Here is a 15,302-nt window from a genome sequence, read left to right as displayed (position 1 = left end):
ACTGAACAGTGAACAGGGAAGTTTGGGGGATAGGGTGGGGTGAAGATGAAAATAAAATACTCTCAGCAATAACTACTTATTAAGAGGGGTTTTGGAGTGCCAGGGAGTCTCATGATAGAGCGAGACAGAGAAAGAAATGAAGAATAGAGTAAAAAAATAAATATGGAGATAAACAAACATAAATACAAGCTTTGGTTTATGAGTCTGAATGAAATGTGTTTGTATTCTGCCCTTAACATCTACAAATCGTATAGTCTTGGGCAACTACCTGACCTCAGATCAGTTTTCTAATTTGCTAAAGTAGAGGTAACACTTACTTCCTTGTGTTGTGACAGGGATATAGTAACAGGTTTTCAATTAAATAGGAGTCCATATAGACAGACTTAGCCAACTTTACATGATGCATACAGTTGCTTTTTCTTTTTTTGTGTAAATTTTTCTAAATATATTATCACATGACATTTTAAAAGACTTAAATATTAGTAATAAGGAAATATGTTACAATTCATTCCTTATTATAAATTGGGCTCCTAAGTCTTGTAATAGTATGTCAGTCCTGCCACGTGCTCATCTGGTTTCCAAGGTATGTGAGTCTGTCTTCAAAAAACTACACAGAACACCAGCACACCCAGTTCTGATTCATCAGGAAGTACAACCCCAAACTGCCTGTCATCCAGGTCTTACTAGAAGTCCTACAGAGCAGAGAGATCTTTCCTAAAGTTAAACTTGTAAGGCATGCCATCCACACACCCCATTAAGCACTTTCACTTCGTTGCACACATTAACTTGGGACACTGGAAGACTACCCCATGCCTCGAAGCCTGAACCAAACTAAGGTTTGTTTGTGTCTTTTGTCAAATAGATCTGAGAATCTGCCAACCATGACATGCAACACTGCATTTGCATTATAGTTGCTGTGGAGGACAGTGTCCTGTGCATAGTCCATTCTCCTCTACAAAATGGGACACGTTGCACCCATCTTTCAGACTTTGGTACTGATTAAAGTTTGTTCTCCCTGAAACTCTGGTATGTTACCACTTTTCTGAAAATGAGAATTGCTTAATTGTTTCTGTTATTTTAAGAGTCTGAAGTCAAATTTAAATCTCAATTACAAAATTCATGTTGACCATTATGGTGATATTTATGTGTTGTTTTCCTTGATCCTGATTTTCAAATTTTGCCTTTCTGTTATCATTTCATTATATAATCATTGAGTTTTTGTTGTTATTGTTTTGTAAGCAGCTACAGATGCTTTGTGTAAAGAGTCAACATAATACATATATGTTTAAGTACTTCATCTTAAGATGCAGAAACAGCACCTGCATCTGTATTTGTGTTTGTAATCCTACCATTTACTTCTTGGTCATCTTGAGGCTCCTCCATGCAGTACACCTGGAATGAATCGATGACATCTTCCTTGTTCATGCTCCAATAAACTGCAATCGTGGTGCTGGTGGCAGAATTTGGCTCCTGAGGTTCTAGTCTAGGAGGCTGTGGAACTGGAATATAGGAACAACCTACGGTAACTAATGTTGTTTTTATTGATTGGTTGTTTTGCAAAACTTACATTTGTTAAAAAAAAAATCAAACAATACAGAAATACATGGAGTAAAAGAGGAGCCCCTGTTTCCAATACCCACCCTCAATTACATTCCTAGGTTATAATCACTGTTGTACAACAATCACTGTTATAGTTGAGTGTGTACTCCTCCAGAATGTTTTCTATGCAGTTTACATGTGCACATATAATACACAAAATGAGTCCCAAAGTGGAATCACTGGATAATACTCTTCTGTAGTCTTATATTTGAAGCAATAAAAATATAAGTTAGAGGATATATCAAATGACATAGTTTTCCTTTAAAATAAAAAGCATTTCCTTGCTATATAACCAATGCTGTATTGTTCTATGTCAATATAGAGTCTACATTCACAATAGAGACCACTGAAAACCTTTTAAGATGGAGTTGAAATAATTCAATGCTGAAAAAGACTTGCATGAAAAAGCATCAAAATACACTTTCTGAAACTACTATCCCACTTTTTCTTTCCAATTTGGCTATGACAGCAGATTTTTTAAAAATTTATATATAAAAACTATGTGGGGAAAAAAGTCCTCTATTAATTGAATCAGATATAAATTTTAGACATAGTATAGTTCTGTTGTTCTAAATTTAAAGATAATAATATCCTCAAGTGTTTTACTGGAGATATTTTTAAGTTTATAATTATGTATATTAAGCATTAATGACATAAATAATACTATAAACCAAATTCTATACAATTCTTTTCTAAAATTTATGACAAAAGCATTGAACATATTTTATAAGTTAGGAGAAAAGGCTATTCCGATAGTTGAAAATATATCACGTTTTAAATTTTTCGTGTGGGTTTTTTTTTTCCCCTAACCAACTAATTCCTGAGAGATAAGCTCACTGAAATAAGATCAAATTTCATAAGACAATTGTTGAAATAAGGCAATTATTGAAAGTTGACACTAAAGGAAAACAAAATTTAATTCAATAAGAAGGTTAAAATAAAAAAAAATAAATGGATCTAAAGAATGGAACAAAAAGACAAATTGAAAAGATTCAATTGAGATAAAGAGCTGAAGAAATAGTTAACAAAAAACAAGAAGCAGGGCTGGGGTTGTGGCTCAGTGGTGGAGCACTTGCCTAGCATGTGTGAGGCACTGGGTTTGATTCTCAGCACCACATATAAATCAATGAATAAAATAAAGGTCTATCAAAATTTAAAAAAATAGTTTTTAAAAAATGAGAAGCAGGATAGAAAAATGGTGAAGTTCATGGACTTCAGAGCAGAGAGGCTGACCCAGGGTTGAATGCCAGATCCCCACTTATTAACTGCATTATCTTAGCCTCCGTTTCCCCATCTTTAAAATAATAAAATAGTAATAATACCATTACCTCCTAAGGTTGTAAGAAGCAAGATATTATATATCAAGTGCTTAACAAATATGCCTGACACATAACCAGTGGTGACATTCATGAAGACAAGATGGCCTTGGCAGAAACACAACAAATGAAGGGAAGAGGCAGGAATCTCCCAAAGATGGAAGTTGACCCTGGATCCTAGCATCTGGTAAATCATAGCAGCCACAGAAGAAAGACCTGATGAGGTCCACCTGGAGACTTCCACCCTAAGGACTGACAGTGGTTCAGGGACACTTACACTATCTTTGACTTCATTATTTTATCTTCCCCACAGAAAATCTATGTCACATGCTAAAGGAGTCCATTCAGATGGACATGGTTCAGCAAATTTTCATGTTAACTAGATTTATGAAAGAGCCAAACAGAATGTACAACTATTGTCAATTGTCTTTGAAGCAGTGCTAGGGAACCCCTCCAGGCATGAACAATGAAAATGCTTTCTCTTTTCTTTCTATGAATTGTGCATTTGTCTATATTTCCTTCTTTAAATGGTAATATGTTTTTACACTTCTCTTTTGGGCAACTAAACAAACTTAAAAACAGATCATTGGTGCCTCCAAAATCACCTAATTTTAAGAAAGAAGCAGATATAGGAAATTAAAGCATATAGACTAGAAATAATTTTGTTCTTAATGTTCTCCTTTCCCCCAGATAATTAAAGTGAAAACATTCTTTTCAAAAAAATAAAATAAAATACTTTCACTCTTCAAATATTATAAAATGAAAAGGAGAATATGGATATTTCATAAATATAATTTAATAAAGGCTGGACTTAAAATTCCCATGTGGCAAATGAACTTCAAGGACCCAGATTTTATATGTTAGTAATTCCCTTTACACTTTTGTAGTGATAAACTTGAGTAAGTGTGATGACAAAAACAAAAAAACATAAGAACAAAATGGAAGCTTAGGCTTCTTTACCAGAAGCTATGGTACTAGGGCAGAGGAATCACTCCATCGATTCCCTCTGTCTGATGGACATGCCCATAAAGAGCTGTCACACAGAGAGAGCTAAGCCTAAGCCTTAATCAGTTTGGACTTCAGCTCCTGTGACCAAATACAGATTTCTGTTCAACCTCACTTCCAAAAAGCCCTCAGGAGAACAGCACTATTCACAGTAGCCAAGAGGTGGAAGCCGCCCAAGTGTCTATCAATGGATGGATATACGGATGGATGGATGGCTGAACAAAGTGTGGTCTATACAAAGAAATGTTATTCTGTCTTATAAAGGAAGAAAGTTCTGACACATGCTACAAAATGAATGAACATCAGGATAATATGCCTAGTGAAATAAGCAAATTACAAAGAGATAAGTTACTGTATATGATTTCACTTAAATGAGGGACCTAGAATAAGCGAATTCATAGACTCAGAAAGTACCAAGGCAATTTCCAGGAACTAGAAGAATGAGGGGAGTAGGGACTTATTGCTTAACAGGTATAGAATTTCAGTTTTGCAAGACAAAGAGTTCTGGAGGTAATAGTGATATGAATGTACTTAATGCCACTGACCTGTACATAAAAATGGCTAAGGTGATAAACTTTATGTCATGTATATTTAACCATAGACTAAAAAAATTCCTAGGGGCTAGAGTCAAGGAACCCTGGATCCATGTCTATCTTGCCTCTCACAGCAGTGCATTCACTCTGCCTCTGGGCCACTGGGCAAAGACTCTGAGACCGAACTCCCCCTGCACCCTGCCAAACTCCTGTATAGTCTTGAAAAATACATTGTTCCATTCTTCTCTTTCTCACCAGTCAAGTGGGAATATCAACAAAACCCTAGGGCTATTGTGAGATTAGATGGTTGGCTATGCGTAACAGACTTCATAGTACTCCTCTTATGAGCAGGGAGCACCTGACAGCGCTGCTCATTCTCCTGGGAAAGCCCGTTTTTCCTCATTCTATCTGCTTAGTTTGGGTACCATGTGAGGACTTTATAATGTGAGAGCTGTCATTGGTCACAAAACAACACTACATAGGAGCAAGTCACTCTGGGCTCCAATTCTGTGAAGCAGACACACAAAGCAGCATTGATCACTCAGAAGAGTCTCCTCCCAAGGGGGCTTAGAACCTTGGGGATTGCACAGTGCACTGTCTGAGTTAATCATTAACCCTTTGTGATAATGTAGCCCTAAACTATCCATCAGGTATTTAAAAGTATATCCTTATTCTACATGAACAACGGCATTTTTAAAAACCCCTTAAAAGCAAAAGATCTGTTTAAGCAAACTACCTTTTTCGTTCATCTGAATTTCTTAGTCTGCAATCACTGCTCCAGGTTATTGCCTCCTAAAGTTATTACAAGAAAGCACACTTTTTGTTTTGAGACATTTCTGAAGAAAATTCATTGGGATAAATTACTGAAATTTTCACTTTATAAAGAGTTGTTCAGGTTTAAAGGTTTTTTTGTGGGGTTTGTTTGTTTCATATTTTGTCTTTTTAAAGACTCAGTAGACTTTTACTAGTTACTAAACTAAAACTTGCTACAGGAATGAAACTGAATTGCCAATTTAAATATGAATGCCATCTTTAAAGTAGCTTTGGAAGAATATAGCATGTTTTAAGAAAAGCACCTGAGCACATTGTACAGTAAGGGAAACTCAGTAACTCGAAAGATGGCAGCTTTGAGAAACCTAAATAAGTTTCATTGTCTTGTTTGTTAAAATAGCACATTAAAAAATATTTTGAAGAGCCGGCAGGATGCTCCTGACAGCTGAGTAGGAGGCTCCTGGCTACAGACCATGATGCTGAGCTGTTACTTCTCTAAGCTAATCTGTTTAGTTTAAAAAAAAAAAAATAGGAAAAAGAACTGAATTGAAGAAGGGGAAGCTACTCATAAGGAAAAAATTAGTTCAATGCCTATGAAAATATTTGATTCCTTTTTCCATCCACATCCGGCTACTGATATGAAGTAAATAATTCTTTTACAAAGAGGGAAAGAAATCCTATTTTCAAAAGGAAAAGAGAAAAGAGAGAAAGAGAGGACCTTAGTTCCAGGCCTTCTTCCTCTTACCTCCTCTAACCCCAACACAGTCATTAAGCTTCAAATTGAAATGCATTTATCACTGAAATGGGATGATGGTCTCATGCTTTATCTCAGAGTCTAGCCTTAAAATTTTACAATCAATACTTTTCTTTTCCCAGTTAAAGAAATTTTAGAGAATAAACAAGTAAAAGCTGCCAGATTTCATCAAGGTAATTAATATATTAAAATGCTTACCAGCCACTTGCTTTAACATCTGGTCACTCCTTGCTGAACTGTCATCGTAATGTTCGAAAAGTGAAAACGCAGCAGGCATGTTCTCTAATGAAGCTGTGCTCTCCACTGCAGAAAGTAACCTACCACGGAGACATATAAGTATTAACAAACAGGATGACAGCACAAAACAATTTTTCAAAATGAAGCTGGTGTTGGTAGGGGTGGTTTTTATGAGGCTAGGCCCCCCAGTATCCAAAAATGATGTAAACCATTTTGGAATCTGAAAATACATATCTAATATCTACTAAATCTTAGGGTTCTTAGGCTACTGGTAATACTAAAAATTTCCTTCCTATATCCTCAAAGAAAAGAGTCTATCAAAATACACAGTCTTAAATTTCTTTTCTATAAAGCTTATCCTAAAAATTACTCCACTTCAATAATTATCTTATTTCCTAAAGAATATCAAAGTTCAGAGCCTGTCCAGAAACTTAGGTACTGTAGAACGTCCTTGCTGTTCTCCATCCCCTACACTAAGCTTCTAGTCATTTAGTCATTAAAAAAACGTTGTTCACCTACTATGTACCAGGCACTGTACTAGGAACTGGGGATACAGCCATGAAAGAGGGAAAGCCTTACCATTCCTTAAAGACCAAATAAGCCACAGTTTATAGAAATACATGATTCTTACGGATTCAAGCCCCTCTTAGGAGGAGAATCAGGTGATGCTAACTCAACATTTGTATCTAAGCAAAATATAGGTTTTAAAAACAAACAAAACAGTCTAACTCTGAAGGGAAAAGAGGGAAAAGAGAGTTCACAAAAGAATTTGTCTTTAGTATGAGGGCCTTCAGATGGATTAGGAGCTCCTCTGTGTACTCTCTCACACAAGCTTGGGAACTCTCTTCTAGCAACTAAGTCCATTTCAAGGAACTGCATCAGTTTCATTCCCATGGACTCTGCAGTTTTCCCTGCCACAGATCTACCTCAAGACCATAGCACTTGCTGTTGGAATGTTCTCCTCCCAGATACTTGCATAGCTCCTTCCTTCACTTAATTTAGATCTCTGTTCTAATGTCCTCTCAGAGAGTGCTGCTAATATGGCATGGTCTGCCATTTCCAGTTCTCCTCTTTGTTTCCTCAAACTTATCACAACCTATTTGTTTTTTACCTGTCAACTTCACCAGAATTTAATTTACATGCAGGAAAGGAAGGGTTTGTTTATCACTGTGTGGTAATGCATTACTCAGCACACAGTAGGTATTTAATAAATATGTTTTGAATAAATAAGAAGCCAAGAGTTTCATTTTCAAAAGAATATCAGGATTTCAGGGATGGTGATTTGGGTCAGCAAAAGGGGAAAAGATTATGAAATATTTTAAGAGTGTCTTGTATGCTTACTATTGCTGGACACCATAAAATTTACTACCACTTAATGGAGGGGAGATGGTTCCAGTAGGACACTGATATTTGGGCTAGATATCGAAGAACGAGCAAGAGTTTCCTAGGCAGGAAAGGGGGTATGCAAATTGCAGATGGAAAAGCAGTTTGAACAAAGGCTTGGAGCAGTGAGAGAGGAGGTCACACTCCAGGGCCAGAGGGCCAGAAGAACCCTGGGAATTGGGAAGCAAAGACAAAGATAAAATGGGAAGGTGGCTTGTGGCTTGACTGTAAGGATCCTTTCATAGCCACCAAGAGTTTCAATTTTATTTTTTAAGGCAGGGAGAGCCACAGAACTGCTTATGTAAGGGAAGCTTAGAAGAATGCCCTGGCAGGCACTGAGGAAGGACCAGAGCCAGTAGACAAGAGGTAGGGAGATTGGTTGGGAGGACCCCACAATGGTCCAGGTGAGGGAAGATAAAACAAGCCTAAATTAAAGCTTTGGCAACACAAAGGGTGGAAACAGTAGACTCGGAATTAACAAAAAATGGTGACCCATATGTACACTAAACTCTCAAAATGCAGAATTTTTGTAGCACAATAGCTCTGATTGTAGAAACATAAGTAAAACATTTGAGTTTTCCTTTATGCACTAACCTGTTCAATTTTAACATCAGCATATGAAAGGGCAAGTAGACTTTTTTTTAATAAGTAGGCCTTACAATGGCTGTGACTCTTTCTTTTTCATTATTATAATACAAAAGAGCAAAGCGGAGCAAAAATGCATCCCCTTAACAGAACAGCATTCTCTAAGCAAATGTGTTTTTCAAGATATGCAAATGTTGAGTCTAAATATGCTTGACAGCATTCCTTAATTTAAGCATTTTTAGTGTTGAGAAAAATCATTTAATGTACAAACACTGTCTTTAGAGATATAATATGAAAGAAAGAAGAAAAAACAGTAAGGTAAAATAAGCTAGATACTTAGCACTTCTTATAGAAAGGAACTCCAATAACATTGCAACTTAGAGAAGTCCTGAGGACATGGAAGGTGTGTGTGTGTGTGTGTGTGTGTGTGTGTGTGTGCACGTGTGTGTGTTTGTGAACACATGTGTGTGTGTACAGGTTAACAAGACTTTAATTGTTCATACGTCTTCACCAAATCCCAGAATTTTGTTGTCTTTTTCCTACAGAAAAATAATGGTTATTCCAAGTATATTCTCCTTAGGTGACATGCAGTTTTAGTAAAGATTAATTCATTGTCAATTGGACAATGAAACAGAAATTAATTAAAATGACACATAGATTAACAAGTTTAAGCACAAAACCAAAGAAATGGTATTTGGTATTAAATGGTTGTCAATTCATATTAGCAATGTTCAAAAGTTTAGAAAAGTAAAAAAAATTTCATTGCAGTTTTTAAGGTAAAAGCCTTTGCAAATTTTCATACCTTGAAATTTTCATTTTCACACTTTCACCAAATTGTCTTATCATTCATTATCTTCCATGAATGGATAAAATAAAAATAATCAAATATGCATCCATACTATTCAGTGTATATGAAATGGCACTATAAATCCATACATTTAAAATTATATTAAAAAATAAAATACTAGCTCAACCAGTAAGAAAGATTTCAGAGAAAAGGGAGAAAAAAGGGAGGGGGTCAGATCAGTATGAGAATTTCAATGCCTGGTGCAAAAGAGAAACCTAAGGGCTGAGATGCAGCTCAGTGGTAAAGTGCTTGCCTAGCATGCAGGAAGCTCTGAGTTCCAGCCCCCGCACCAAAAAAAAAAAAAAAAAAGGATAAATGTAAGTCCAATGTTTTGTTTTTATGACATTTTCTAATTTCTTTTTGAGTGTTTTGCCTTTCAAAAGAATGAAGAATTTCTTAGACTGATTGTTAAGAATACCAACAAAACCAAACAAAATCAAAAGAGGAAGATTTGTTTAGGTTAGCTGAGCAGAAAGAGAAGATAAATGCATGACTATCGTTTGAAGAGAAAATGAGAGAACATGCCATTAAGATTACATACGTCGTAAAATTATTCAAGGCAGATATGGATGATTGCTTCACATTCTCATATTTAACCAATAAGTCTAAGTAGCTACAAAACTTTTTGTATGCAGTGACAGGAAAGATGGTGTAGACTGGGATGAAAATATACATCTTGAGAAGGCAGTTAAAAATCTACATTATGATAATTGTTATTTAACTAAAGCACATGCAATTTTCTTTCAAAGCTGTCATTTAGCTTTTAAAAGCACCATGTCTTAAAAGTGAGAATTCAGTAGCTCACTAAATGTATTTTTTTAATTGTCAGCTTGTTTCCTATAAAGCATCAAAATATTAAATCTAAAGCATCCAGTCATGCTATTTTCAGTCACCACTACATTATACCATGTTTTATATACCTTTCATTGATTTCCTCAAATGACTTGGAGGAGGAGAGGGAGAGAGAGAGGGAGAGGGAGAGGGGGAGGGGGAGGGAGAGGGAGAGGGGGAGGGAGAGGGAGGGAGGAGAGAGGAAGAGAGAGAGAGAGAGAGACTAATTAATAACAAAAAGAACAACCAAGCAAGAGCATTAAGATCACACCTGTTAGAATATCATGACCCTTCAGTTTCTCGGTGCTATTTCTCTTTGGGGCTTTAGCCTGGGCATCAGGGAAATCAGTGCTCAGGAGGACAGTCAGGGACAGGGCATGGACAAGGATGGCGGGGCTTTATTTAGCAGTTTGCCTCTGTTCTCTCTGATCAGCAGGGCTGGCAATGGGATGCTTGTTCTCTGCTTCTCTCTATTTATTAACAAGTGGCTTGGCTTCCAGAATAGAAGTCACTGAAGCAAGAAAAATGACTAAAATTTGCTCAATGTAGGATACATAGCAAAAATGTAATCAGTAGTTATCACTGAGTGACACCTTCTCTGTGCTTTTGTGTATTTTCCAATCATTCTAGAATGAATATTTATCACTTTTATAAGCAGGGAAAAATGCTTTGTTCCCAATTTATTCTTCTGAGGAGAAGAAAATAATCTTATCAAACAAAGATAAAGTCCTCAAGGAACACAAACACTTTATTAATGTTATGCTTCTTAAGAGGTGCTTGCCTTAATTAAAAATAAAGCAACCTAAAAAAATAAAATAAAATAAAGCAACCTAAAGATTTCAGTTCTCCTTTGAGGATGGCCATGTCCACTAGACTCAAATTTACCCTGGCTGGAGATGTCCCTGTAGGCAAATCAAACACTTAACATTTCTCCATTTTGCCTCACTTGATCTCCAAACTTTTTCCAGATGGCTAGGAGAAGAGGGAACTTTGAAATCATCAGGTGATGCTTTTTCCTGTTCCACAATTAAGTTTGGGTCTGTGCCCTGGGAAAATATCTCCATTACATCTGTTTAATCCTGGTCCCATGGGCAACCAGTGTCTTATTGAATATTCTAGGGAATTATGAAGAGCAAAGAGCTAACTCTGTGGTGCAAAATTGAGAAGCATCCAGGGGAATATCCCTATCCGTTAAGTTGCTTGCTTGAATTAAGGAACCCTGTCCTCAGGAAGCCCCTTGGAAAAACACCACCATATTATTTGAAAGGGATATCACACTTTAGGTAATGCTTTTTCATCTAAAAGTGTGTACCAAAATGTTACTCTCAGCTATTAGATAAGACTCAGAGGGAATGGCCCACATGTGAGGCTACCTCAGATTAGACATTGATGAGGACAGGCCTGGGGGTCAGCATGAGGGATGTCAGGCAGCAGGAGATTGTGTTAGCCCTCAGAAGGAAGGTGTAGCATGACTAAGGTTGTAAGGCTGCTTTCTCTCCCTCTTAGAAGGTGATCCTTGCAGTGTGATAGCATGGAATGATGATACTGTGACCCAACTCCATGCACTTTGGCCCTATCTGAGCATTTGGACTTCTAAGATTGGCAGGGCCTTTTCTATAGATATCATGCATGCCCCCAAAAAATTTAAGAGCCAGAATTATATAAACCCTACACTGAGATATAAATGATCGCAAGGAATATTGAAAGATGAACTTTCAAAAGCACACTTGTGTCAGGGTGGGCACCAGGTGCTGGGACCTGTTTTACTTGGGCACTTACTGTCAGGAAAACAGTCTCATCCAGCTCCTCTGCTTCCCTCACAATGGTCTCCAGGGTGTCCTTGGCAGTGTCCATGCTTTGCAGAAAGTGGACCATCTGGTCATGCAGGAACTCCATCTTCTTTTTCTTCACTTCCTCAAAGCTCTGGGCTTTCTCATCATACTGTGCCAAAACCTTCTTCATCATTTCCTCATTCTGCTCTTCTAACCTTTTCTCATTCTTACTACAGTTTTCCTAGGGGAAAAAAATCAAAAACACTTCTGAATGAAACACGAGGTATTTTTTTTTTCTTTTTTAAGAACTGACCTCTGGCATCCTGATAAGAGAATCAAACATTAAGTGAACAGTCTAAATTTCCAACTACCAACTTCCTTTGCCATAATTAGCTTTGCAATAGAAATGTTCTTGATGTTATTCTTACAAATAATTTATAATAACTTTTAGACACTGAAATACAAAGAAAGGAAGGAAGAGAGGGAAAGGAAAGGAAGGAAGGGAAAGAGGGAGAGGGAAGAAGAAAGAAAATATTTGTATGTAAGTCTTACCTACCTGCATTCCACAGATAAAACTTGAAAAAAAAATGTTATGGCAGTTAGTGAGGATCATGGGCTGTCAGGTGGTGGAGAGGGGTTAGTACAATTTTTGGCACTCCGCTAATATGATGACATGAGGTAGGGAACTGCCAGGATATTGAAAAAGGTCCTTTATTCTCAAATATTCTCCAGGGAAGGGGCAGCTCCCACTCTCTCCAGGAAGGGGGAGAGACTTTGGAAACAATAATAATACATATTTCATGTATATTATATAGTTCATACTATTTATTCATATGGTTATTGTGAGATAAGTAAAGCATGTGAAGCATTTGTCTCATTATAGTAAATGTGCAATAAATGAGTACCCGTTTTTAGGTACTAATCTTATCCTTAGGCAAGAAGTAGTCTGACTTCAGACAGAAGGAAAACTCGCTTGCAAAGGAACAAAACCAACAACAGAAAACAACACACATGAACTCCAATTCAGATCCTTTTAGATCAGAATCATTTACTTGTGATAGAGTAAAAGTCATTATGATAACTTACCTCAATGGTATTAAAAAAGGATTCTATCTCACTAACAAAGGCTTCTATCCTCAAGGACTTCTCTTGTAAATTTTCAAGAAATTCTGCCAATTGAACCTAAAGAAAGGAATTAAAATATCTTTAATATACAATATTTCAGAAAATAACTCTAAGCAGCAGACTTCAATTTCCTTATACATTTAACATATTTGATAGAGATTTCCTATGCCATAATCACTAACAAATCAAACTTTGTGCTGCTTTATTTAAATTGACAAGATAATCCTGTCTGATAACAATTAAGAGGTTTGTGACTTAGAGTCCCAAAAGCGACTGTACATAGTTTATCAAAAGTTTAACTTCTCAAAAAAAAAATTTTTTTTTATCTTCTCATGCAAAAAAAAGGGGGGGGGTACTTCTTAAAAGCATGTTTGTTTTAGTGAACTCTCAATTTTAATGCTTTCTCCTAAAGCCTTAATTTTAATACTTTCTGAAATAGCAGCCTTTTTACTGAAATGCTCCAATATATCTGAGTAGTTTCTTTCCCATTTTTCACCAATGACCTCGGTTGCCTAGAAGACCTGACCCTGCAAAGGTGATCAGAGTCTAGCATACCAAAAAATGCAAACTGTGCTGAAAGGACCTCAAATTTCTAGACTTTCGAAGGGTTGAAATACTCAAGAAGGGGCAACCAACTGAAAATATATGCAGTGATGGGGAAAGATAGTACCTGATTCAGCTATAGTTATAAATCTAGCAGTTAAACTTAATTAACAACAAAACAGAATAACCACTTCAGTTGTCTGACTCACTAGCCACAGAATGACAAAGATATTACATTGATGAAGCCTCTTCAGGATCTGGCCTGTACTTTCCTCTGTGGTCCCTACCTCAAGAACCTTCCAGCCCCCACAAGCTACAGTCAAACAAGCCACATCTTTTCCTCAAACTCTTTCTCACAAGTATGCCTTTTGCCTTATGGTATTCTCTAGCTCTAGAATGTGCTCTCTACCCTTGACTACTAGAAGTCTATCTCATTTAAGACTCAGCCAATCATCAGATTTTAGAAATACTATCCCCAGCCCTCCCCCTTCTGTCCCACTGCTTCACACCCAGGAAGTTAGTTTCTCAGCACATCATGTCCCCATGGCCCTATACTGATATAAGGGATCCACGAGTCTTTGCTCCTCCCCACTTTTTTAAAATTCTCACTCTTGATGATGAGCACCATTCCTGACACAGAACAGGAGGTGAATAAACACTGAGAAAGAAGGAAAGGAGTGGAGGAAGAAAATGAATGATGCAGGGCTGGGGCTGTGGCTCAGTGGCAGAGTGCTTGCCTAGCATGTGTGAGGCACTGGATTCAATCCTCAGCACCACATAAAAAAGAACAAGTAAATAAAGGCATGCTGTCCATCTACAACTACAAAATATTTTTTTTTTAAGAAAATGAATGATGGACAAAAGGTAAGCCACAATGATGAGGAAGAACTGGGGAGGAGAAGCAAGGACTTGGGCCATCTGTCAAAGTAGCTCTCAAACCTTGAAGAGGCATAAAAGATGCTAGGGTATTATCAAGTTACAACTTTTCAATTGATTTTTATTTTTAAAAAGTTGCCAACCAACTCTTAACCTTTATAGCTAAATGAAATTGGTTTTCATCAACTGGTTGTCACATTCTCCTTCTCATACTATTTAGAAAGATCATGATCAATGACTTTATAATATGTTTAAGTCAGGAGACATCGGATCTCCCTAGTTTTGAAAAATTGACAATATTTAGATAATTATTTTTTAGTTTCTAAAACTTAGAGATCAATAAAATATACCTAAAAAGACTAAAAAATCTAGTTCTGTTGATGGTGTCCAATAACTGTTAGTTAACAAAACCAAGTGTCACCATAGTATCAGTCACATTTCCTGGAGCCAACGCAGCCAATGTCAAAGATCCCACAAAAGAAATTGCCCCACTCCCTACCCTACACTTCCACAGGTAAAGTTTCAACAATGTTTCACCCAGGATAAATGGGAAAGTATCAGACAAGTCAAAAAGAATTAATTTGGTAGGGCAAAAAATGCCAAGATTCTAAGGCTATCCTACTTAATCAAAATGAGTCTGACAATTATTTAATAGTGATCAAACAGATCATTTTGAGAATCACTAACATTAGCAAGGCACTGAGCCAAGCAATATAAATACACAGTCAAGAGCATGAGCTCTGGCATCACACAGACCTGAGTAGCAATCCAAGTTCTGCCCCATGGCCTTGGGCAAATCGGATAATTCCCTGAACCCATTTTATTACCTTCAAATTAATGACAATGACAGGGTTGTGAGGATTAAAAGGCATCCTGCATATAAAGAACTTAACACAATCAGTGCTTAATTCTTATTGTTATTTGCTACTTTTAAGGTCATTCTGGCTGCAGTCTGGGGAATGGATTAAAGAGGCAAGAGCAGCGAGACCAGTTTGAAGTCTGCTGAAAAGTGAGTCTTGAAAACTTAAGCTGAATTCCAATAGCGTCTCTGAGAAAATGGAGTGTTTATAATCACACACCTAAGGATATGTGTTGTGACTAACTTTACCTAGAACATTAGAGTAC

General features: G+C 36.9%; 1 protein-coding gene across 1 annotated transcript in view; it reads right to left on the bottom strand.

The window, feature by feature from the left end:
* Positions 1-15,302, bottom strand: part of Cmya5 (cardiomyopathy associated 5) — an 87,953-nt gene that overhangs the window by 24,796 nt on the left and 47,855 nt on the right. The window contains 5 exon segments of the mRNA XM_047554745.1: positions 1,350-1,499; positions 6,177-6,295; positions 9,951-9,973; positions 11,641-11,874; positions 12,720-12,815. Coding sequence (XP_047410701.1) covers positions 1,350-1,499; positions 6,177-6,295; positions 9,951-9,973; positions 11,641-11,874; positions 12,720-12,815 — 622 coding nt within the window.

This window comes from Sciurus carolinensis, chromosome 6 (genome assembly GCF_902686445.1).
Source record: "Sciurus carolinensis chromosome 6, mSciCar1.2, whole genome shotgun sequence".
Taxonomy (NCBI): Eukaryota; Metazoa; Chordata; class Mammalia; order Rodentia; family Sciuridae; genus Sciurus; species Sciurus carolinensis.
The sequence above is the reverse complement of the archived record's forward strand: the minus strand, read 5'-3'. Positions and strand labels throughout refer to the sequence as shown.